The sequence below is a fragment of the Poecile atricapillus genome, chromosome W (genome assembly GCF_030490865.1).
Source record: "Poecile atricapillus isolate bPoeAtr1 chromosome W, bPoeAtr1.hap1, whole genome shotgun sequence".
Classification (NCBI taxonomy): Eukaryota; Metazoa; Chordata; class Aves; order Passeriformes; family Paridae; genus Poecile; species Poecile atricapillus.
The window spans coordinates 10,060,644-10,086,519 of record NC_081288.1 but is presented as its reverse complement, the minus strand read 5'-3'; the positions used below and the strand labels follow the sequence as shown (position 1 = coordinate 10,086,519).

Genomic DNA, 25,876 nt, shown 5'->3' with positions numbered 1-25,876 from the left:
TTGCTACAAGGCATGTTCTCTAATCCAAGGCCTTCCTTTCTGGGTACTGCAGGGTTCCCCTCCTTCTCTCTCTCCTGTCCCTAGAGCTATTTTAGGAGCTGGAGTCCAGAAGCATACTTGTGGTAGTTTATTAGATTAAATGAGCTGTCAATTAGCTTAGTCATGAGTCTTTTCTGTGAACAGTCTATGTAAAAATGGAAGTTGCACATACTTCCATGAAAATGAAACTATGTACTTACTTAGTTCTGTAGTTCAATAGGCTCTTCACCTTTTTTTTCCTGTATATTGAGGTATCTAGTTTTAGACCAGAATGTGACCTTGAACTTTGTACATATTTTTGTCTTGTCAAAGACAAAATCCTTACCAAGACATGCAGCTATTCAGATCAGCCTCAATATTTATTTTGTTACATGGATTTTAAAATTCTATTAACCTGCTGTCTATTCCTTATTTTTTTTCTAACAGTTTACTTCCTCTGTAGAAACCACATATCATTCACACCAGAGCAGCTTTATAATGCCTGAATGCACAGAGAGTTCACGGGTAAGACAAAGTTACATGAACCTTCTTAAGTTGAAATGACAATTGCATGACTATTTGTTGCTGTTGTTTTTGTTGGTTTTTAAAAAAAATATAACACTTATAAAACTATAAAGAATATACTAAGTTTTGCTTTGTTGAGAGACAGTAAAAGAAGCACACTGGACAAGATTTTCCTGTGTATCCTGTATTCCTGCTTTCAAGTCCCAAGTTGTACATACAACACCTCCTTATAAACATTCCCTTTGCTCTTCTAGGGGAAAAAAAAACTCCTTAGGAAGGACTAAACAGTACTTTCTTCAGCTGGGCAACTACTGCAGCAATAGCCTCTGCTTTTTGTGTAAAAATCTGTTTGGTTTTTTTTAATACTTTTTACCTGCTTGGTTTGTAAATTAAATGTTATTAGTCATGATTCTTAGCAAATGTAAATTGGTGTAATCCACTGCAGAGTGGAGCTCTGCCAGCTTTCAACCAGCTGAGTATTTTGGCATCTTGAGTCCTGACTTCCTGCCTTGTTGAATCAATCATTGCATCACTGTAATGGGGATATTACATTGCTATTGTATCCAAGTTGGAGTTGTCCCAGATCACACCTAAACTCATAGTAATGTCCAAAAAAGCAGGATTTAAAGATGTGCTTTAAATCTATTTCTGGAAGACTAATTTGAGACCATTCCCAGAGAGTACCACAGAACCAGATAATGTGCTGACTTGGAAGGGACCTGCAAGGATCATCGAGTCCAGCTCCTGGACCTGTGCAGGACACCCCAATCCCACCGTGTTTCCTTTGGGCACCACAACGAACAGCCCTCGCCTGCCTCTCCATCTCCTTGATTCTTCTACTCCAGTTATTCTGCCTTGCCTGGTTAAGGCTATGGATAAAAGTAGCCTCAACACAAAACTCCAAATTTTAATGGCATCCAAGCTTTCTTTGGCGATTTTTCTTACTACAGGCATTATATTGCTGTCATGATTGTTAATAAGAGAAAAGATGTAGGAAATGTGCATCAGCACAAATATATTCATATTTTCAGAGGCAGAATCCCTAATGAAGTAATTAACTCCCAAATATTTTGTATTTTAAACACTATGTGGAATATTCATTAATATTGTTGTGTATTCTCGCTTGTACAGATATTTTCAAAAGTTTTGATTAGTGAGTTACAATGGCTTACAATGGCTATATTATATATGCAAAAGCAAGAGAAGGAGTGATTAGTCACCAGGACAAGACTGAGATTCCAAGTCACTGTAAGAAAATTGCTAGTGAAAAAAGAAAAGGGAATCCTCTTCTGAGGAGATTCTTTTCCACAAATATGATTCCATGAAATTTAGTATATATTGAATGCAAACATGCTAAATACAGAAAACACTTTCCCTGGTTATCTATGTCCACACTGCAGAATAAATAAGACTTCTACCAAGGTACTGATCTCAACAGGACAGCTATCCACTTACCACATACCTCACCTGATTTTAATGGTCATTGACACTTTAATTTTTTTATTCCTTTTTAAGTACATAATATACTCCGAGTTTTACATTCCTTCTGATCAAAAGTTCTCCCAGAAAGTTCTCTAAAATCAAAATAATTGAGAATTAAGGCAGTACTCCTATCCCTCTCCCTCATGGTCATAACAAAATATTTTATTGTTCTCCAGAAGAGACCACAGTGTAATTCCCTGCAGCACAAAGATACCCAGACATCCAAGGCACATACAAGCACGAATAGCACTGATGAACCCTGAGATACCTTCAGCAAGTTGTGGGGGCACCATTAGCGCAGCAGCTAATTGAGAAAGTCCTGCCTTATGGAGAATTAATTCACTCTAGGTGAATTAATATTAACATAGAACATATTAATTGTGAGAACATATTAATTGTGCTACTTTGAGAGCTACCCTGGTCACTTCACAGAATTCACAGAATTCACAGAATTCACAGAATCAGTAGGTTGGAAGAGACCTTCAAGACCATTGAGTCCAACCCATGCCCTAACACCTCAACTAGACAACAGCACCAAGTGCCACATCCAGTCTTTTTTTAAACACTTCCAGGGATGGTGACTCCAGCACCTCCCCCAGGCAGAACATTCCAGTGCTTTATCACTCTTTCCATGAAAAACTTTTTCCTAATATCCAACCTATATTTCCTTTGGCACAGCTTGAGACTCTGTCCTCTCGTTCTGTCAACCGCTGCCTGGAGAACCTCTGAGTCTCCTTTTCTCCAGGCTAAACAACCCCAGCTCCCTCAGTCGTTCCTCACAGGGTTTGTGTTCCCAGCCCCTCATCAGCCTCGTTGCCTCCTCTGGACTCGCTCAAGCATCTCAACATCCTTCCCAAACTGAGGGCCCAGGACTGGACACAGAATTCCAGCTGTGGCCTCACCAGTGCTGAGCACAGGGGAAGAATGACCTCCCTGCTCCTGCTGGCCACACCATTCCTGACATTCCAGGGGCCACTGGCCTTCTTGGTTACCAGGACACGCTGCTGGCTCATGTTCAGCTGCTGTCACCAGCACCCCCAGGTCCCTTTCTGCCTGGGCAATGTCCAGCCACAACATCCCCAGCCTGTAGTGCTGCAGGGGGTTATTGTGACCAAAATGCAAGACCCAGCACTTGGACTTATTAAACTTCATCTTGTTGGACTCTGCCCATCCATCCAACTGTACAGGTCTCTCTGCAGAGCCCTCCTACTTTCCAACAGATCGGGACCTGCTCCCAGCTTAGTGTAATCTGCAAATTTAGTAATGAAGGACTCAATACCCTCACCCATGTCATCAATAAAAATAATGAACAGGACTGGCCCCAGCACAGACCCCTGAGCGACACCACTGGTGGCTGGCCACCAGCTGGATGCAGCATCATCCACCACCATGCTCTGGGCCCAGCCACCCAGCCAGTTCCCAACCCAGCACAGAGAGCTCCTGTCCAAGCCTGGGCTGCAGCTTTTCCAGGGAATGCAGTGCCAAAAGCCTTGCTGAAGTCCAAATAGACAACACCCACAGCCCTTCTCACATCCACCAGGTGGGTCACCTGGTCATAAAACATCAGGTTGGTCAGACATGACCTACCCCTCCTAAACCCACGCTGGCTGGGTCTGATACCCTGGCCATCCTGTAAGTGCCGTGTGATTGCACTCAGTATAAACTACTCCATTACCTTACCAGGTACTGAGGTCAGGCTGACTGGCCTATAATTACCAGGCTCCTCCTTCCCACCCTTTCTGTGAATGGGTGTCACAATGGCCAGCTTCCAGCCATCTGGAATCTCACCAGTGAGCCAGGACTGTTGGTAAATGATGGAGAGCGGCTTTGCAAGCTCATCTGCCAGCTCCCTCACCAGCCTGGGATAGATCCCATGTGGTCCCATAGATTTATGAATATCCAAGCATCTCAGCAGTTCTCCGACTGCCTCCTCCTGGATAACAGGGGGACCACTTCAGAGATCATCACAGAAGACTTAACTGCACAAAGCAGACACAGATTGTAACTTCAGCTGAATCAGTGGGAATTCTTCCCCTGAGTCCAGGGAGAGGTTGACCAGGCTGTGAAATGGTCATAATCTGTTACATGTTCTTGCTAAGAAATTTAACATCATACTTGGCCAAATTAATATTAATTTTCCCTAGAACAAGGGAAGACATTTCTCCAACCAATCTGATTATTAGAGCTTTTGACAGAAAGTCATGTTTACTATTTTATAATAGGAGCAAGTCTGCTCCTTTGTTTTATGTTATTCATTTTGCTTTTAGAATGAGAAGGGGCAGAAAACCCAAACAAAGTATTTATTTTTTCAAGTTTACATGAAGACTACAGGTTTGGTCCAAACAATTCTGGAAATGGAAGAAGAAATAAATCACAAAATAAGCTGAAAATTCAATCTGACTGCAAGCATTTTTAAAGCTTGAGCAACTGAAGGCAAGTTCTGTGAATAAAAGCGACAGGCATGCAGGCATGCTGTTTTTCACGTCTTGTAGTCTCCATTTCTCCAATATTGTGGTTCATTTCAGAAGAGATCTAACTTAATGTTAATTTGCAATGAGCATGAAAAAAAAGAAAAAAAAAGGATGTCATTCAGAAATGGGAAAGTGACAATAACCTGTAAAGGAGTGGGAGACTTCATGGCTTACACCTTGCAGGGCTTTGCGTTTTCCCTTGCAGCCGAGAGAGCTAATTAAAACCTCAAGTCTAGAGAAAGACATCGTGCCACGTCGGTCAAACACATGGCTTTGATATTTTACATGGAAACATCCCCCTTTCATGCTTTAAATCCTAGGATTACAAGCACATATCAACCACCTTGTGAGTATCCTCTGAGAGAGCATTATTTGCTCCAAGTCTGTTGTAAATTCACCTGTTCAAAAGAAACTTACCTATAGTATTCAAACACTCATTTTGTTTTTATCCACATGAATGTCACTGTGGCAAAGCTGGTAGCACTACAGATTATTAGGCTTGCCCAGCAGTTTTCATCGTAAGACTGTTTAGCAGCTTGCCAATTTGCCAAATATTAACTACATAAAAAATATTTTCCTCAGGGAAAAAAAGAATGACATCATCAATCTCTTGGCTTTTCATTATCTATTTTATTAAGAACTGTGGTTCTTGCACAAAAAAGGCATAGCAAAATGGTTGAGACATTAACTCATTGTTTTGCTCCAGTTAGAAAACCTGTGTAACTAATTTTCTTATTGCCTATTAATTGTAGATTAAAACCTGAATTCTATGTATTTAAAGATATATTTTAGTCTTTAGTGTTAAAAAAAATTTAGCCTGAAAAGGACCTGCAGATCACTGCAGAGATTTCATCAGCTAAATTGCTGAGAACACAGGTGTATTCCAACTCAGAGATCATCACTCCTAGAGAATGTCTCACCTCCTCTGCAGTTAAAGATCAGACTTGCTGTGGTCTCTCAGGTCTACACCTGAGAGGTGAAGAAGAAAACTGAATGAAGGACGAAGTGCAAGAGACAGATACAGGAAACAGGAGAGAAAAGACTGGAAAATGGCAAGCAAAGAGTAAGGGGGAAATGAGACTGGAAGGGAAGGTGAAATAGAAAAATCATACAAGAGAAAATTACAGCTCTGGGACTGAGAATTAGTGATGGAGGAAAAAGTGAGAAAGGGAGAAGAGAAATTCCTGTGGAATAGAAGAGATGAGACTATCATGACAGGCTGGCCACTCATACCTGGATAGAATGTTTTGGAAATGCTAAGAAAAAGGGAGGAGTTAAGAAAGAGGTGCTGATCTGGAAAAAGCTGAGGAGAGAGATCCTAAAACAGAGACAAGAAACTAGTGTGAAATAGAAAGGCAGAGTGACCAAGAAGCAAAGGCAGGAACTGAGAGAGAAACGTAGCATAGGTTGAGGAGAAATGAAAGGCAGCCAAGCAACACAGCAGGAAAGGAATGGAAAGCTGAATGGTGAATCAGAATGAAGATGCTGAATGGTAGGGAAAAAGACACAGCAAGTGCAGAATAGACCAGATCACACATACATTAGGTAAGCAAAAAAGGACTCATAGCAGAAACTCCCCACCAGAACCTGGAGACTGATGATTTGTAAATCTTGTTATTCCCTGTCAGCAGATAAGTGTGAAATCCACCTACAAAAACTCCAATGAGAGTTCCATGCTTCCAAACCTTATATTTCCTCAGGAAGCTCATGTGCTAGACATTTATGCATTGGAAAACCATGCTTGTACAAATCTGATGATTTGTGTTAGGATTTCAAGATTTTGTTTTCAGTTTGTTTAGGGTCTTTAAAGATTAGAATGTGCACCTAAAGCATCTGCCTTAAATTGTGTTGCAATATGATGCAGTCAAATATTAGGAAAGGCCAGAACTAAAATAAACTTTGCAATCTTCATTCTTGTTCATCATGAATGCAGTGACACAGCCCTTCCTTTTCTAAGACAGTGGTGATCTCATCTCAGCTAATGGACATCTGAGCTAATCATCTGACCTCCTCTTATAGTCAGTAAAGACAAAATGTCCTTCTGGGACAAGATACACACAAGACATGAATGTCTGGGCAAAAGGTCATTAAGGTCAAAGGAATACATTAATACACAAGGCTAAATCTGACAACTTCACCCAAGATTTTTCTGTGTGTTTCTTAACAGCTTCAAAACCTCTGCTATCCATTTCATGGATCATTTGGGATTATTTTCTGAAAACCAGATCTCAAGGCTTCACGTTCAATTCCCTAGCACCAGGGGCTTTTGCTGGCAAACAATTCAGCGTCCTGATTCAGCAGCAAAATTTCCCTCACCTCAAATCAGACATCCATCAGTTCAAAGCATGAGCATTTACACAGGGACAGGGAGAGGGAAATGTATGATCACACGGTTGTATACTGGATTTTGATGTATACACACAAAATTGTATAGGCAGTGTAATTCTGACATGTTCTTAATTGTGCCTTCATTTTTCTGCAATAGCATATGTGTTGTCACCATCTATGAATAGAATAATAACATCAAAAAATCTCAATGAGATATTTGTAAATTCTTCTCTATAACAAACTTGGTTTTAAATTTCAACAGCTGAATTAAAGCAGTTTCCATTCTCATCATTTCTGCTAACCAAAATCTTCCTCATTTTACAAAACATGTGTCAGATAGGTTCCCTCATTAATAGAGGGCAGAATTCCCCATCACTGTGAATGTTTGCTTCCTGGATACTGTATTTGACAAACATAGAAGATACAAGTGCTTGCTTCAGGTGGAAGTGTTGCAACAATGGCAAACCTAAATCAGCCTGCAAAGCTGGTTAAATATTATCAGTGAGGAAGTGCTGCAACACTGAGAGGGATGGATGTCTGTTCTCCATTTTTCTCTCGGTAAGCACTGCAGAGTTTAATCCCCAAAATCATTTTTGTATTCTGGGATGAAATTATTTTAAAGCCTGGATGATGCAAGCCTTTCAATTCACTTTCTAATTACAGCAGTCTAGGACACTTCTTACATCAGCAAGCCGGTCCACTCCGCTTGCAGTCCGTGCGAGCGTCACAAGATCTTCTTGCATCTTATCCACCCATGCTTTTATCCTGCAGAAAAGAAAAGAAAGAGGCATCCTATCAGATCATTGACAAGTGGAAATGTACATACAAGCATATAGCACAGAAAAGAGAAAAAATGAAAAGGATAAGTTGAATACAAAACATAAGAGACTTGTCTTTGAGGTTTTTCTTCTACCCAGCTTTGTTGACCTGAATCTGCTCATTCAGTTGTCTGTGGTAGCCACCATGCTATGCCCCCTGTAAACTCAAGAGTGGCATCATATCTCTGTTGCCAAGCTGCAGCAAAAATCCCCATAAGGGAGCTGGCACACTGCCTGCCAGGACAAGCTCACTCCCAGAAATGCCTCTCCCAAGTGCCCCAAGGTCCTTCTCCCAAAAAATAGTGCAGGCAGAGAAAAACAGCAGCTGGAAGCAGGTTTACAAGCCACACTAGATTTTCTAGCCTGCAGCCTCTCTTCAAGGAAGCAGCAGCAGGACAGGCAGCAGTGGCCATGAGCTGTTTTGGAAAGGCACATTTGCTCCTGGCTGCTGTCACCAGGGAACAAGTGATTTGCTGCTCTGCTCCCTGTGCCCAGTAAACATGACTCTGGAAAAGCGTTGGCTACAACACAGTTTCTGTGCCATGTCATACACTCTGTAGCAGGAAAGGAGCCATGATGAAAGTTTATTCCAGCAAAATCCATCAGATTTTCAGAAGAAGGCTGTCTTGCTTGCTTAGCCAGAAAGTTTCATGTCCAACCCATCTCTCACATTATCCCTGCCATTATGCCAGCTTTCTGCTCTGAAAGCTAGAACAGATAAACATATTTATCTTAGCCATTTCCCAGCCTAATTCTCATACCCCAGGGATAACAACTTAGATTAATTCATTAATAAAGACAGGGAAAAGGGAGATTTCATTTTTGCCTCAAAATGGAAAATTTGAAAGACTAAGAAGACGAAAACTGATTTTACTCCTTCTTTCCATGCCTTTAATGAATACATTTTCTGCTAATCAACAACCAATATTTTCAAAGAGAGCCATCTCTATTATTATTTTAATGATATTTATATTTGTGTTTACATTTATATTTATATTTATATTTATATTTATATTTATATTTATATTTATATTTATATTTATATTTATATTTATATTTGTGTTTACATTTATATTTATATTTATATTTATATTTATATTTATTTATATTTATATTTATATTTATATTTATATTTATATTTATATTTATATTCCCTTCCTCATGCTTTCTTCATACATGAAAATTAACTATAGAAATTGATTCCATTGTTGGTGTAGTGCTCCCAAACTTTCCCTTCTATACTTTGCTTTCCAAAAACTAAACTAAAATAAATTAAATTCCCGGTTCAAGTCTCCAAAAAGCCCTATATTATACAAACATTTATTTCTGCATAGAAATCAGTTTGTTTAAAACCATAGTGCATCATGTTTCCCATGGCTTCAAGACCATCATTTGTGTGTCTGAGAGAGGCATATTGTCTCAAAAGCACAAGTACGAGCACAAACAAGAAAATGCTGCCATATTCCATTTTTGAATGGCTTCCATTTTTCTGTGTGAAAGAAGGAGATATATGAAAGATGAGAAAGTGAAACCCATTACCCAAAACTGTTTTCAAAAGCATAAAATAAATAATTGAACACCCTGAGAATTTTTTATGATCCATTTCAGTTATAAAAATTGTGGGTGTTATTTCTAACAGAAGTCGATAGAAGAAATGAGGGAGGATTGATTTTTAAATTGACTTTTTCCATTTCCTACTGCTTTGTAGTTTTACTGGATATATTCCTCTCTGTCTTTAAACAAAACTGGAATGGTGAAAACATTAGTTAACTAGTTAGTTAGTTACTTAAATTTGAAATTTTGGAAGAAGCTACACTTAAAACCAGTACTTACTATTACTTGTAAATGAAATATGAATAATATTTTCTGTTTAACTTGAAAAAATACTGGTTTTTCAATAAATACTTCATATATATTGTCTAGAACTCCTAGCCCACACCTTGACTTTTTTAAATTAGTCACCATGACTAGTTTTTGTTTTCTTTTGGGTTTGATTTGATTTTAATTTGTGTTTGAGCTTCTGCTTCAATGTGAGCAGAAAAAGGCCTGTCCAGAGCTGACTGACTCAGCCAGGTGAGCTGAACCTATCTTCTACATACCTTCTAGTGGAGCTCTGGACAACTCTGATTCCTAGTCCAAATTCTCCAGCCTGACTTTTAGTAAGGTAACAGTAGAGAGTATCAGTCTGTAAAACTGGAATAGGAGGAAGTACACCTTCTTCCTAACCGAATGGCAATCTCCCTCCCCAACTGTAATTGTATTGTAAATAATAAGCCTTCCAACATATTCACTATATATTAACTTTAAGATGATTTTCTTGTATATTTGAGTTAGCCTGTTAGACCTTCTGTAGTGAAAACTGTCCCTTTTTTTGCTTTCCTGTGCATCAGGGTACAACATCATCACAGAATTATGGAATCATAGAATAGTTTGGGTTGGAAGGGACCTTTCTTTAAAGGTCATCCAGTCCAATCCCCCCTGCAATGAGCAAGGACATCTTCAACCATCTCAAGTTGTTCAGATGGCAAAAAGCAATAATATCAGAAGTGTTGTGCTAGATTACTGTCAGAAGTACAAATGATAAAATGACATTCTATGACTTTGAGGAAGCTCAGTCTAATTCCTCTTCCTTTCCCACAAGAATTTGAATATGATTAGTCATATTTATACAGTCTAATATCTGGATTTCTGCATCTGAATTTCCTACCTTGCTAGCAGACAAAAGTGTACATTTGAGACATTTCATGCTCCACTCAGGCTTTTTCTCAGAAATGGACATACACACAATTCTGTAACTTTCACAAGAAAATGGCATAAAGTTTATAAAATTTTAAAATATAAACTTGTTTTTTGTTTGTTTTTTTTTTCACTTAAGGAATTGCATTATCTCATTGTGGTTTTGGGTTTTTTTAAAGTGTGTCTTTAGAAAAAAAAAAAAAAAAATAAGGGCCCTTAGGCACTGAAATGCTTGTCTGATGCTCCTTTTAACTGAAGCCTGCAGTGCAGTATCTGTCTGACAGCTGCTCATGGTCAGAGTTTATTTAACAATTGGAAAGCTGTCACAGCAGACCAGAGTCCCCATGACTTAAAGAAGCAGCAGTCATTTTTTTCCTGCAAAGGGCACCAACAGAAAGCCTGTACAAAAGGCTGGTTTGTTCCTATCGTTATTAGTTTAGCACAAACATTGCAATGGATGTTCTATTGAAAGGTGATTATGTTCTGCAGGACAGTTGACTGTAACCCCCTCCTCCCACACACAGGTTGTGCCCGTATGAAGCAGTGACAAGACAAAAGGAGTGTGCACATGCATTCCCACAGACTCCTCCACGGGATCTGAGTGATGGAAGGAGCTGTCTGATTAAAGATAGACAGACACGGGTCATTTATTGTGGGATTAGAAGGTACAGCCCTGCTCCTGTCACCTGGGCTGTGATCAGATTGATGATAAAATAGCCAAAACACTAAAGAGCCATCCATCCACATTATGTGATTAGCCAACCTAGTGAAACAGCGATTTTGACAGCACAGGAAGATTTTGTTTTCTTCCTTTTCTTATTGTATTTTTTCTCATTATTTTAAAACAGGACAGTTATATTTGCTAAAGTCAAAGGATTTTTCACCCCTAGCCACACTCCTGGCAGAAATAAAGATATCAGGTGCTAGAATTAAAAAAAAACCTTCTTTTCATTTCATTAAAACCTATTTTTATATTAAACCTGTACTTGCAGAACAGAGCACTGCTCAATTACAAGGGTAAAAAAACCAAGACATCTTGATGAAGAGTAACCTGGTTATAACCTTTTTTTCCCCTGCTGAAACTGATGAAGAATTTTTCTGCTGACTTCAAGGAAAGCAGATCCATGTAATGATATGCCATATCTTTGTAGACCACTCACACTAATTTAAGGTCCATTAGCTGACTTCTGCTTGGATAATGTATTATAATCTAAAGAGGCAAGGATAAACCTGAACTCTGACAATCAAAGTCACTTGGTATGTTGGCGATCCACATCCAGTTCTCTACAGTTAAGATTATATTCTGCCCAAATTTCTTTATAGTTCTTGTATATAAAAATAACAACAACCAAAGTAATGAAAGCTCTCAGTAGTGAGAGGAAGAAGTGTTTTCAAAATAGGTCAGTATTTCTCTGATTATCAGAAAGGTAAAAAATACATAACACGCTGCTTCTGATTCAATTGAAAAGTGGTTTTCAGAAAATGAAGATAAATGAGATTAGTTTCGGAAACTGAGAGAGTAAGCCTTGCTCTATTTTTTCAGGCCAACCCCACTTTATTTTCTTGCTCAGAAAAAACCTTCACTTTTAGGTTTAGATGTTTTTAAGAAGATTTTCTGTTAGTGAAGGAGGGGGAAAAGGCTACAAAATTATCATAGCAACAGTCTTCACAACCATTCTTTGTCACTGTTAGGCTACACCAAAGGGCAAATAGAAATTCTTACAGTAATTTATAGAAGGCATGTGAATGGACGTTACAAGAGAGTTATTAACTTTCTACCCAGAAATTACCCATGTTGCTGCATTTATACCTCTCAGTGCACAACTAGTGATTTTAAATACCACTATATGTTTCTTTCATGACCTAAGCTAACAGCACTCATCTTTCAGGTACGGGGACAAATGAATAAATTTATAGACAACAAGGCTTTTGAAGGAGAAATAAAGGCAAGTTTTGTGAAATACTGAATTTTCATAATGTACCAAAATTTCACTGACAATAAAACAGAATGAAAGGGGCTGGATATGAAGAAACTGATGCAAAGATCACTAAAATCCCATTGTTATCAGATCAACCTCTTGAACGTCCACTGTCTCCATAGCCAGAAAATGAATAAAAGAGTGTTATATAATTGAGATATGACATAAAAACACATGAAGGCAACATAATCCATCGAAGCTTTTGTAAATTTTCCAGATCTTACTACAATGCTTGTAATAGTCCAGTTAGATTCCACAGAGGGGATTCAATTTCATCATCCAAAGACATGCTCACCTCATTCTATGACTTCTATGATTATACTGGAGTAGTGTTATCACTCTGGCCTGATCCACACTCTCCAATATTCCTTTTTCTGTTGTTTGAAAATTTGCTAATGAGCTATTTGAAGGTACTTATAACTACAAAGTATATGTAGTTTATATAGTAAATAACAGTTTGAAATGAAGGTAGGGACTCAGAAATTTAGGTGAAAAGAGGTGTGTTCTGCAAGTGTTGAAGACCCCACTTCTGTTCCAATGCCAATGTAATTATACAGGAATATATATCAAGTGCTAACTATGCATTAAAAATATATCACACAATTTTGCATAAATGTTTGAAAAAATATTTGTGTAATAAAAGCAAAGCAAAGATTAATTCATGACATTTGGCTGTACTGAGTGAGAAAAATATAGAAGCTATGTGATCTCTGTGCATCAAAATGGATCCACAAAATCTTCTGCATCTTGTGCTCCACAGAAAAAGATATTTCCTTTGCTGGCAAGAAGAAAAATTAGTACTTTGTTTCTTTACCCTCTTTGACCACCTTGTCTTCCCAAATGTGACGGCTGCTGCCCATGTAGTCTGCAAGGACCTTCCAGACATAAGATAGCCCCAATGGTCAAGGCCAGATGGCCCCTTTTGTTCTTTCCTATTTTCAAAGTGTAAAACCCTTGCTTTGAATAGTTATTTTACATTTCTCAAATGGTAACATTTGGGAAGCAAGACATAATTTCTCTGTCATGTCTGTCATTCTGTAGACAGAAAATGTCAATGTAGATGGAAATCTCTTCAGAATACATTTGATTCTTAGTAGCAGACATCCCAATGTTCAGACTTGATTTTAAGCTTTTAATTTATGTGGTTAAGCCATCCAGTCACAGAAGGTATAACATTTTTTCCATTTTTTTCCCCCCAAATACTCCTTCTCCATATGAACACAGTTGATCTCCATCATAGCGTTCACAGAACACAGAACTTCACAGAAGCTCTCAGGAGCATTCACGAATGACTGTTCTACCAACTGTTCTTTCAAGGACTCCCACTGTACCATGGATAAACTGGGAACAAGGAATCCAGAGATGCAGCATTGGTACAGACAGAAGGCAAAGGAACGGCCCTTTGGGCCAGCAGCTCAGGATATTTAAGCGCCACCACTGATTTCCATGAAAAAGTCAGTGGCAAGTCAATTGTTTGTGGCACACAAAGGGCTGATCCACCATGTACCCTTTTCTATGTACTTTTTTTTCGAGAAAACACTGCTTTGAGAAGAATACTGAGTCCCAGTGGAAGGCTCCAAGATGGAAATGGTCAACTGTGAATGGCACCATGAGTTGCTTAGCCTTTGTCCCATTACCAAAAGAAGCAAAAACCTTTCTCCACTCTCACCCAGGATTTCTAGGTCAAACTAACTCCTTCACCCCAACATCTCTTTTGGAGCACAGCCTGAATGGCTGTTTTGTTCTCACCTTCCAACAAAACCTTGCCTAAATACCTCCATCAGAAGGCTTCACAGATGGATCTGGGAAGAGCCTCCTCTGACGCAGAGGCTGGACCCACTGACTGCTGCTCATTCTCTCTGAAATAGCCTCTCCTCATATTTCAATTCTTCATCTGTAACTTCACTTTACTTTTAACAAGTGTGTAGCAGGTTCTTCAAAGCATCCAGATGTTAAGCACTTCTGCTTGATCAAGTAATCCCTTCAATATGGTGTCCACTTTCAAGAGCATGGTCCTGTTATTTTATAACATTATTCAATATGAGCCAAGTGCCTAAGAGGTGTTTAACTACACATGTTCATAATTATAGTTTCCGCTTCACAAATATTTCTCTTTACTTTGCCAAAAGTGTTCTTTTGCAGTCTAAAGCTTCCTAGCAAATAACATGAAAAATATCCTCTCATGGAAATTGCAGTTGCACAAAATATCATTTAATAATTTAAGCTAAATTTTTAATGCAAGCCTGACATAGTCAGCTGCAAAATTGCTATAAAGCTGTAAAAAGAATTCCTTAAAAATTATTAAGTTTTAATTATCAAAGATTATACTGCTAAAACAGTTCAACAGAGAAGACATAACAAATTTGCAGCTCAAATTACTGCCAGTAGAGCTCAGATATGTTTCATTAAAGGCTTTTACAATAAGATATACATTTAGTACCATTTATTGCTTACCCTTGAAAAAGCAATCAAACTTTCCAAATCCAGTTACCATTTTTGTGATTGAGGAATAGAAAGTCAGAATGCAGATTCCCTAATTTGTTTCTAATCTGTACCAGATTAAAAGCAAGCATTTAGTTATAGATTTCAATGGCCTAACATATGGACCAGGATCTAGCTCTCATGGAGGAGAAGGCATTGCTAAGACACCTGGATGTATTTGCACCCACCAGAGATCCCTCCTAAAAGAGCAGGTAATATGCCTCTCATCAGCTCTTTGCTTCACCTCTGATAACTAGTTTTTAAAGAGTGTCCAAAGCAAATGGCCACTCTTTAATGCAATCTGGTCTCAGTTAAATTTCTCCAGTAAAAACACAGATATTCTACTAAAATTACACGTGTGGTAAGAAGGAGACTGAAATTGGATCTCACTTACATCAGTGCAGTTATTCCAGTACTTCAACAATGGAACCTGGATTAGAACCTAGTCCTTATGCAAATTAAGATGTAAATGCTGCTATTTTTGATGGTTCTGTATTATACGGAAAATCTGTTAATAGCATAATGCCTTTGGAGAATAAAAAAGCATGTCTTAAAAAATGATTGAAAAATAAATCTCAGTTGTAATGGAATTTTACAAAGTGCTTAACAGCACAATTTTGCTAAGACATTTCAGGCAAACAATTACTTTATCAGCTGTGTTTAACATATCATACTCATACTTTAACCATAATTTATACTGAAATTACTTCTTCCCAATACTAATAAGCATTATATTTTAACACAAAAAAAAAAAAAAAAGTATATTAAAATATGATACATTGGTTACCAGTAAAGAAGAGATAAATGGAAAAAACTGAGATTCAAACCAGGAACATATTCATAATCATGCATGTGCACCTATTCAACTGAGTGAGTATTTCATCTAAGCCACCCGATTTATGGCCTAACAACTTCAGTACCTTGTTTTCACACATATTTAATGCAGAAGCTGCACATATGGACTGGACTTGTCTGTTCTTCATACTGAATAAATTGTACAGGCCGCCACAGTAAGACATATATATTTATCTCCTTAAAACATGCAGTTAGTTTGATCTCCTGATTTGGTTTAAGTTATACTTACAGGAAAGCCAAGATAAGCTTTGAGAGAAGTGACCCCATGTTCACCTCATTATGTCATCACCTACACTTCTGAGGAACTGATCAGCAAAGCTTCCCTTGAGTTTAGCAACACATGGATGCAGTCTTCAATCAGTGCTTCTCCTCAGGGAATTAAGGTATAAATCAGCACCTTTATTAAAAATCAAGTTTGTTTGTTTGCTTGTTTTTAAATTTTGGGGGTGGGTTTAGTGGGAAAAAAATAGTATTAAAGTACTTTGCCTCTCATGGCATATATTAGGCAAGTGCAACTAAGGCAATGACAGCATCATCAGGGAGCTGCATTACTCATTGCTCTATTTTTATCTGATTGTCTGATGTCGATTTTGGCTGTAGCAGCAGAACTCCAACACCCAGGACTGACACTGGCACCAGCAAAACCCTGAAGTACCCAGCCTGTGCTTTGCTGCAGCGAGGTACAGAAGCAGGCAATTAATTGTCCCTATGCAAGTCACACACTAATCACAGAATTGAAGTACACAACACAACTGGGAGGCTGCACTCAGATCCTGGACACCAAGTCTGTCTTTTCTTAGTTTGTCACTTGCATAAATGTAAAAGCTAAAAGTAAAAATTGAGAAGTGCTTGAAGTCAATCAGGTGTTCTTGTGCTCTGAAAGATAGGCCATGATTGTATACGGAGAATCCTCCTTGTAAGTTTGTATGACAGTGATAAAATTACTAAAAAGATACATTATTTATAACAGTTATTTAATATGAAATTCATACTGAGAATATTCTATGATCATTTAGCACTAAAAAAGGAACAAAGGTTGATAAATAAAGTGTAGGGTTTTTTTACACAACTATGTTTGCTACCAAGCTTCAGATTTTATAACTTCCATTCAAATGCATTTTTCTGTGGTGTTGATCCCCCTTGTTAATAATGTCAAGGTTTCATAAATAAAACATCTATTACACCAAATATCAGAATGTCCCCTTATGATAAACCTATTAGTCTAAGAAAAAAAAAAACACCTGACTACAAATATACATCACCAGTGTAAAACTACTTTTCTTCTAATTTGTTATATTCTTTTAAATTATTAAATACTTTTTAAAAATTTTGTTGGACAGTGTACTCCAAAGCGTATTATGTGAAAGCTGCACATCCAAATTAATCAGCTTTTTCCTTTGCAAATATATTCTTTCTTTCAAAGCCTGACTTCCAATGTGCAAAGCTGTCACCACCCTAATGTGCCACTGCTGTGGCATTTGTAGTAATAGCATTTAGAGTAATGAAGAGACTTTTTTTTTGGAAAGACCTAAACTGATTCCATATTCTGAAAGATACGCACAATCTGCATTCAGTGCTGGCATTTAAAACAAAAAGTAAAATATCATGAGAGAAGATGCAAAGTAGAGATTATTGCACAGGCAAAAGAATGGCACAGAATATTAAGTTCCTACAGAAATTAACATCAAAATTAGCATAGCCACACTGTCTTTAAATTCTTTCCATTTCACAAAGTCACGCTGAATTACATGGAGTTTTCCTAAAGGCGCAGCTGGCACGTCGTTGTTCCTGGGATGCAGATGCATATTAATGGCTGTGTGAAAAGGCTAATAGTATATGAGGAATAAGCAATGCATTCTTCTCCTCCTGCTCAGGAGGTTGTCAGTGTGTTCCCCCCACACACACTGCAGTTTGCTGTCTTGGAAACAGGAGGTCAGGACTCCTGATCACAGGATCAGGACAATGCCTACACAGGCTGGTGCAGGAGAACCTTAGATGAATTAAAACCCTTGGCTGTTTCTCCAGGGTGTTAGACAGAGCAGCTGTGTATCAGAAGTGCCAGCATACTGTAAACAACCAGAAAATTTCAATGCTATTACTTTGTAAAGAATCAACAACACCCAAAACCATATTGCAGTCTTCTGCTTTAGAAAATTAACCTTTAGAAAATAGCTGGTGTTAGGTGTTGCAGGCCAGTTCAGTAGTAAGCAACTGTGCAGGCCTTATATTTCTGCTGTAATCCTCCATTTGTGATTTACAGTACTAGTCTTAAGTTTGAAGAAACTGGAGATTGAAGGATAGTGTTTAATGTCATTATTTGAACGATATGAAAGCCTTGGTTTCTTTCTTTTTCTTTCAAAGAACTCTTAAAGATAGCTCACGGATTACTTACATGATCCTTAGAAAAATAAGAGTTCATGTTCATGATGTTTGGGTTTCACTTTTGAAAGGCTGTTTGAAGAGACTGCAAGTGTTTGATTCAGAAAGCTCAGGCACAGAAATGGTTTCCAACTGTGCAAGCGGGGCTAAAGGGCTGTAAGGGTCACTTCACAGTAAAGCTGAACAAGAATGACACTAAATGTAATTCAGCTCTAAAACAATTCCTTCTCAAAGCAGCTTCGCTCTCCTTTCTCAGGCAGGGGTAAATGCTTGAAGGTCAGGAGGCCACAGTGCTTGTCAGTGCATTCAATGCACATTAAAAAGACAGGCTATTAAAGAAAGGTCTCTGACATTTACTTGGGAGCCAACCCTCCCCTCCTCCAGTTGTCCCCTTCCCCAGTTTCAACACATTCTCTAATTAAGCATCAATACAATGCAATATAATTGATGTAGTAGTCATTACTGGGAATTGCCCATTCTCCTATCAAATCAGAGTGTACAGAAAAGGCTGTGTTTGAAATGGGTGAACTTAATTGCCCAATGGTCCCCAAGAGGGTTGTACAAACAGATCAAGACATCACACACGCACAACTGATCTCAGCTGTGACACAAGCTTTTTGTCACTCCCTCATCCATCTTTGCTTACTAGGGATAATGGTGGCTGCATTCGACACTGGACAATTTAATAAATAAGAGCATTGGATGTGTTTCAAATGAAGCATCCCAGAATGCAGGATTTAGTGACATTTTGATTAAAGGTCCATACATAACAAAGGCTTTTCATGAGGCAACTGCTTAAAAGACAATCTATTTGAGCAACACCAGAGCAGAGTAGCTGGTATCCCTTGGCAATTTGCTGTGAAACATTTGTTCACTTCACAACGATCTCGTTTCACAATCATTGTGCTTGCATGGTTGGTTGGTTAAATCAGTATCTCTAGCAGTCACTACACAGAGCAAAGGGAAAAAAGTCAACTGCTAAATAATAATACCCTTTTGTGTTAAGCAAAACAGACATGTCAGGAAGGTGCTTTCATTTTTCTTTTCCAGCACCTTATTCTCTGTTTCCAATTCCCAGTAAAAAGCACTGGGGTTTTAACTTTCAGAGTCATAAACAGTATTTGATTAAGAAAACTGTTAATCCAGAACAGTGGTGTTAGCTGTTCTGAAGGAAGTGCACTACCAACAATTTAGTAATCAATTAGATTGATCAGATTTATTGATGCTGATATAGGAAAGTACTGAATTAATTTTAGAAAAAGGGATGGAGGGAGGGAGGAAGGAGGGAAGGAGGGAAGGAAGGAGGGAAGGAAGGAGGGAAGGAGGGAAGGAAGGAGGGAAGGAAGGAAGGAAGGAAGGAAGGAAGGAAGGAAGGAAGGAAGGAAGGAAGGAAGGAAGGAAGGAAGGAAGGAAGGAAGGAAGGAAGGAAGGAAGGAAGGAAGGAAGGAAGGAAGGAAGGAAGGAAGGAAGGAAGGAAGGAAGGAAGGAAGGAAGGAAGGAAGGAAGGAAGGAAGGAAGGAAGGAAGGAAGGAAGGAAGGAAGGAAGGAAGGAAGGAAGGAAGGAAGGAAGGAAGGAAGGAAGGAAGGAAGGAAGGAAGGAAGGAAGGAAGGAAGGAAGGAAGGAAGGAAGGAAGGAAGGAAGGAAGGAAGGAAGGAAGGAGGGAAGGAGGGAAGGAAGGAGGGAAGGAAGGAGGGAAGGAAGGAGGGAAGGAAGGAAGGAAGGAGAAAAGGAGGGAAGGAGGGAAGGAGGGAGGGAGGGAGGGAGGGAGGGAGGGAGGGAGGGAGGGAGGGAGGGAGGGAGGGAGGGAGGGAGGGAGGGAGGGAGGGAGGGAGGGAGGGAGGGAGGGAGGGAGGGAGGGAGGGAGGGAGGGAGGGAGGGAGGGAGGGAGGGAGGGAGGGTTTACAAATAGAAAACACAACAGTAATTTGAATCTGATCATGCAAAGAACACAAGCCTCCCGCAGGCTGCCTCTCCCATTCTGCAATCTGCACTGTGACAAGAGATGCCTGGTTGACCCAGGTTCCAACCTGGGTTATCAGAAGTAGCTACAGAATATGTAAAAGACACAGATAGGAAGTATTCAGGCAACAAAAAAAAAGAGAAAATAAATAGCTTGACAAGCAGGGAAAATGTCAACTCTGGGGGTCATGCTGCATTTATTTAGACCTGACTTGGTGTTGGTAAGTAGAAGGGAATAATAGATGGCAGGGACAGAAAGTGGAAATGAAATGACAGCTTTTATATTACAAAAGCACAAACTAAAAGATTGAATGTCTTAATTTAGATAGACAGAGGTCTATCTAAATGAGTGCATTTCAATTTTTTTGCTTTTATTTTTAAAAAACCTCCCTAGGAAGTTTCCAAATTTCTTAGTGCAAAAGCTGATGATATCATTAGAGGAAGATGAAGGAATCTTTGAACCTAGATGCAGTCTCTGTACTTCTCCTTGTTGTCAGGACTGTAATACAATTTTGCTGTGACAACATAACAACATTCCAAGGATACACTGAATGCCTCAAGAGTTCTGAATATGTAACATTCTCCAGACGGGAGGGAAAGCAAAAACTTTTGTACAACTGTGTTCACCATGAAGATATCTCTGAAACAGCAGAGCCATCCATATCTTTGCCACTCATTCACAGTGTCACAATCTGTACAGTTACCTTCTCCATATGCATATTTCTCATAATTTTCTTTTTACTTTTCTCTGCATCCAACATGTTAAGCTAGTATTTTCTACATCAACATTCTTTCTTATCTCTTCCATTACATATATGTTAAAATAAAATTCACAGCATGGTAAGGTGTGTGCCATTTTCTTATTTCAAAATACTCTCTCACACAGAGTATTTTTCATGAATTTGAAGTACCTGAACACCTTACACAACATATGTAACTCAAATAAAACTGCCTGCAACCAAGTACTGACCCAATTAGCTGCATTTTGTCAAATATTCTAGTTAGATTGCACAGAAATCATCAATCAGGCCTCAGATTCAAAGGGTTTGAAATGTACTTATTCATACATGTAATATTCAAAATATTTTTATTATACCTTGACTTTAACTGGGTTGCTTGAGAGAGCTGACAAACATCCTTTAGGTGTTAGCCCAGCTTCAGAAGGTACTAAAGGCAACCAAGCCTCTCGATGATTTTACTGTCTGAAAGTTAAGCAGCAGTAACAGGCAGGTGCTTTGTGTACAGACAAGGTATGTTAATCTGGCAAGAACTAAGAGTGGTTTGTTTGATGGATACACCTTTAGTTCTCTGTTACATGATTTATAGATAGAGGCTGTATCTGTACTGTAACTTTACACAGTGCTTAGTGCTACAAAGCACAGATCACATCTCTGAATGCTTTCCTAGTACAAGGTTGAGATATTTTTCAGTGTCTAAGGAATCTGTGTACCCAACCTCTATTCCATTAACGACAACTGAAGTGGCATTTGTGTGATCTACTTTAGATTCTTGCTGTAAGTTTTCTAAATTTCTTGTTTAGAAGTTTCTGCCTCCTGCCACTGTGTTGTGGGTAAGCTGAGTGCCTGAACTGGGCATTCTGGAGCTGTGCCTCAGGATTGTCTCATGGGCTGTATACTACAGGAGCTTTCACAAGAGTCTAAATCCTCACGGTTGTTTTGCACAAAAACCCATTCCTACACTAAATTGTCAATCTGCCTCTCTCAACAAAATCCCCCTCTCAAATTCAAGTGAGAGTTTGAGAACGGGCCAGTGTGCCACATCCACAACCCCCGATCTCTGTGGCTGTGGAAGAGGGTAAACAGAGACATCTGATCAGCTTCCATTTGCAGAATTAGCACATCCTTTCTGTGTACTAGCAATCATGATTGCAGAAGGCTATCCTGAAAGCATTCTGAGATCGGCTGATTTTAAAAGGCTCTTAGCACAAAACAAAGTAGCACAATCAAAATGTTATCAATTTATTCTCCTTTCTAAGCGTGTCACTGAAACATAACCTGTTTTCATTTAGAATAGAGTACAGTGCTATGTGAGATCCGTTGCCTGCAGTACAACTGATGATACTTTAGATAAGAAGGATGAGATAGCTTTCAGTCTTACAAAGGTAACAGACCACTTTAATGAAAGTTTAGAATTTGTGTTTAATATTTCATCAACTTAATACTTTGATTTATGTAGGCTACTGTATATCCTCAAAGGGAAAGAGCAGAGTACTTTCACAGAAGAGCATTTGGGAGAAAAATGTTGACATCTCTAGTCAAGTTAAACTCCTAATTGTGTATAAATCTTTTATAGTTCTCCTATTTCTCCAAATAAATTACTTTCATGTTGCAACAACAAAATCAGACATTTATAAACCATAGTTTATGATAAAAACTCATCATAAAACACTAGCTTCTCATCATTTCCAATATAGAAACAGCACTAGTGTCAGACATCGAGAGAAGTATTACTGCACACACAAAACAAGTCTATTATCATTTCAACACTGCAGAAATCCTTTATTGAGACAGTTAATAGCAGTTCTTGATGAAATAAATGGAGGCAAAACATGGTGTCATATTTGGTAATATGTAATGTATATATGTATATATATGTAATGTAATATGTAATATGTAGTGTGGTAAGTAACACCTCAGTAGTGTTAGCTGAGAAGGAAGGTACACATATACAAACTTTAATATCACAATACAAGGGGTTTCTCCATACACACTCTCTTTTATAGTATACAACAATGAGATATTAAAAATGTGCTGTAGAAGTATCTGATGGCTATCAGCTTTCCTATGCAAACAAGGTATTCGTAGCTCAGTTACCATATCCTTGACAATGCTGGATACAAAATAATCAAGTAGCATGTTCTGGACTAGCAAACTGTGAAACCTGCCACTATTCATGTTACAATGAGATTGCAGTATTCTCTCTTCTCCACTTCTAATGGGATACCCTGAAGTTGTCTCTTGCTCCACCTAAAATTATTTAACATTTAGCAAATGCACATTTATACCTTTGACTGTTGACTTCTGCCATGTCCTTTCAAATGCCAATCCAAAAAGCATGTCAGCACAAGGAGTCACATCATCATTCACACAGCCCATTGGTAATGATCTGGAGGAGGGAAAGTGGGCAGACTGACTTTGTTCCCACAAGAAAAAAGTAAGTGACCTATGAAATGTGAAGTTGACCTTTTATTTGTTATCAGTCATCTGAACAAGTGAAAAGGACCACCCTCTTTGTTACGCTTACTGGCCTTTTGTCAACACTACAAGCTCCAAATAGGTATTTCCTGAAAGGCTAAACAAATTACAACTGGCCTGCCAAATCATAAAGGAAATCATGGCAGAACCATGAAAAGAATCACTGTCCTGGTAATAGATTCACTAGACTGTTGGGCAAATAAATGGAAGCAGAAATATCTCAGTTCTGCAAACCTCTACCCTCTCCAATCCCCTGATTTTCAGAGAAAAGCAGCTAGCAAAGCCAGAGACATTGTATCTCTCCACATCCACTCAAATCAGCACTCAGTTGACGCAGTGAAAGAGTTACTTATGCTACATTATTTTGCAGTACATTTACTCTGGTATAAATTGATTGAGTTTAACAACTTCCACAGCAGGCATTACATGGCAATACCAAAATCCAAGTCCTACTACTCCACTGTGAAAAACTGACATTAACCAACAAGCCATTTAAAATTTCAAAAGAAAAGCTAACAAATAGGTTTGTACAGGGCTATATTTAAAAGATAAGCCATTATTTCTTTTTAAAACTATCTGATTATGGATAAAACAACGTGCTCTCTGCTCTTTTCCAAGCTTGCCTCTCGCAGAAGCACAGGACAACTCAGAGACAAACAGTTGTCTCATTTCCCCATACCACCTTGAGGTAGATGATCCTCCACTCCAGGCCAGATAATCTCATGGAGTGGTCCCAGCTAATTCTTCCAGAGCTGTGTCTGCTCTCACCTCCTCTAGGGAAATACCACTCCTTACACAGTCAGAAATTTTAACACTTGATTTCTAATATAGGGCTTTTTTTTTATTCATGGCACCATGCCAGAAAGCCTACAAACTGGAGAAGTCCTGAGGTTAGCTTTATCTCAATAAGCCTAACTATATAACTAGAGCTAGAACTATAGCTCTATTTTACACAAAATTATGAAGTTCCTCATGCATTGGCTCGTGCCCTCTTCCAACAGTTCTCAGCTTCTATCATATAGATAATGTTTAGTTCATTGGTTTAGCAAATGCTAAACACACTCCCAAGCTCCAATTACTAGAAAACAGCCTGAGTTTCACTTGTGCTATGTGCTTTTATATTGCTACTGAGATGTGACTTGGTCTGTACATCTGCTAAAGGTGGTTTGTGTTACAGTGTGGACTTGTGTTAATCCTCTGATAGTCATTTCTGTGACTATGCAGAGTCTACTCAATAGTTTAACTGTTTAATCAGAAGATACACATGTGGTAGACTGTATTTTTTAAGACTCACGTTACACTGTCTGATCCTTAAGCAAAGAAAAAATGGATGATATAACGGGTTCCTTTCAGCCAAATTCTGTTGATCCAGTAAAAATCTTACTGCAAATAATTCCACTGTTTAAGGGCTTAAATGATAGGATTCTTTCACTGCATTCACTGAAGCCTATCTAAAGAAAGAAAAAAGGAGTTACCAGTAGGTATTCCAGTAAGTTTTGTTTGGTTTTTTTTTTTAATAATTTTGAGAATGTTAAAGCAAACTAACACATGTACTCCAGGCAAGACCTAACCATTTTCATTCTCCCTAAAAATTCTTTAAACAAGATAAATGTGGAAGATTAACAAAAAACCCTCAAACCTGTTAGTAGAGAAACAGAAAAATGTTGTTAAAAGCAAATGTATAATTTCTTTGTTGTCTGCACTTTTTTCACATAGTTCTGTTTCCAAAAGATGGAAAGCTATAAAATACTTTCACCAACTGTCCACTTTTATTGGTTATCTACTGCCTTCACAATCGTGATTACTTCCACGGTTTTATATAATTAATTACTTTAAGTAAACAGCCATTCTAACTAATGATACACATTAAAATTGCATCACTAAATAAGCACATCAAAATCACAGCACATACCCAAAATGTTCCACATAGTCTTTGGGTGTTAGCAGTAAACAACCAGAATTCCTTGCAACAGAATGCAAGAAAAAAAACAGAACTCTACTGCACCAAGTAAAGGCATTCATAACATGGAGCTTGACATGCTGAAAGCAACCAAACAACAGTAATTGCAGCTTCTGCTTGAAATTCTTTTGGGGAATTTGATGAGCTCCTGTTTCAATACTGTGTGCTTGAAAATAAATTATAGTGATAGATATTTGCACTCAAGTGTTCATGTAGGACTGTGGCCACTGGATGGATATAAGAATTCAGCAGACAGTGCTCATTACAAAACCATAAATTAGTTCTTACAGCTGTTTCTCAAGGGTTTTTTAAATGTGATGCAATTATATGCAGAAAAGTAATAAAATATTTCTAACTTTCAGTAGCAAAAAGAAACTACATAAGAAATGTAATTCACAGTAGTTTTAAACAAATCTCACAGTTCTTTAAATGGCTGCATATGTCTGTGTATATATCTGTACAACTTTACATACAAACACAACTTTACAAATAAGTCTTTTGCAACAATTCATTAATATATAAAATGATTAATTCCCAAAACATTTTAGCAGTAACAGAAGAATGTAATTTTTACACATCTCAAATTCACAGTCATTCTGGAAATTATTTAGAAATAAATATGAGTAGTTAATGAATATAGTTCCACTATTTCTCACTCTCTGTTTTTAA

General features: G+C 38.3%; 1 protein-coding gene across 2 annotated transcripts in view; it reads right to left on the bottom strand.

Annotated features, from left to right (window-relative positions):
* The window catches only part of LOC131591742 (voltage-dependent calcium channel subunit alpha-2/delta-1-like), a 362,151-nt gene that overhangs the window by 302,902 nt on the left and 33,373 nt on the right, over positions 1-25,876 (bottom strand). For both annotated transcript variants that reach the window (XM_058862758.1, XM_058862760.1), the window contains exon 2: positions 7,508-7,589. In XM_058862758.1, the coding sequence (XP_058718741.1) occupies positions 7,508-7,589 (82 nt within the window). The remainder of the gene's footprint in view (positions 1-7,507; positions 7,590-25,876) is intronic.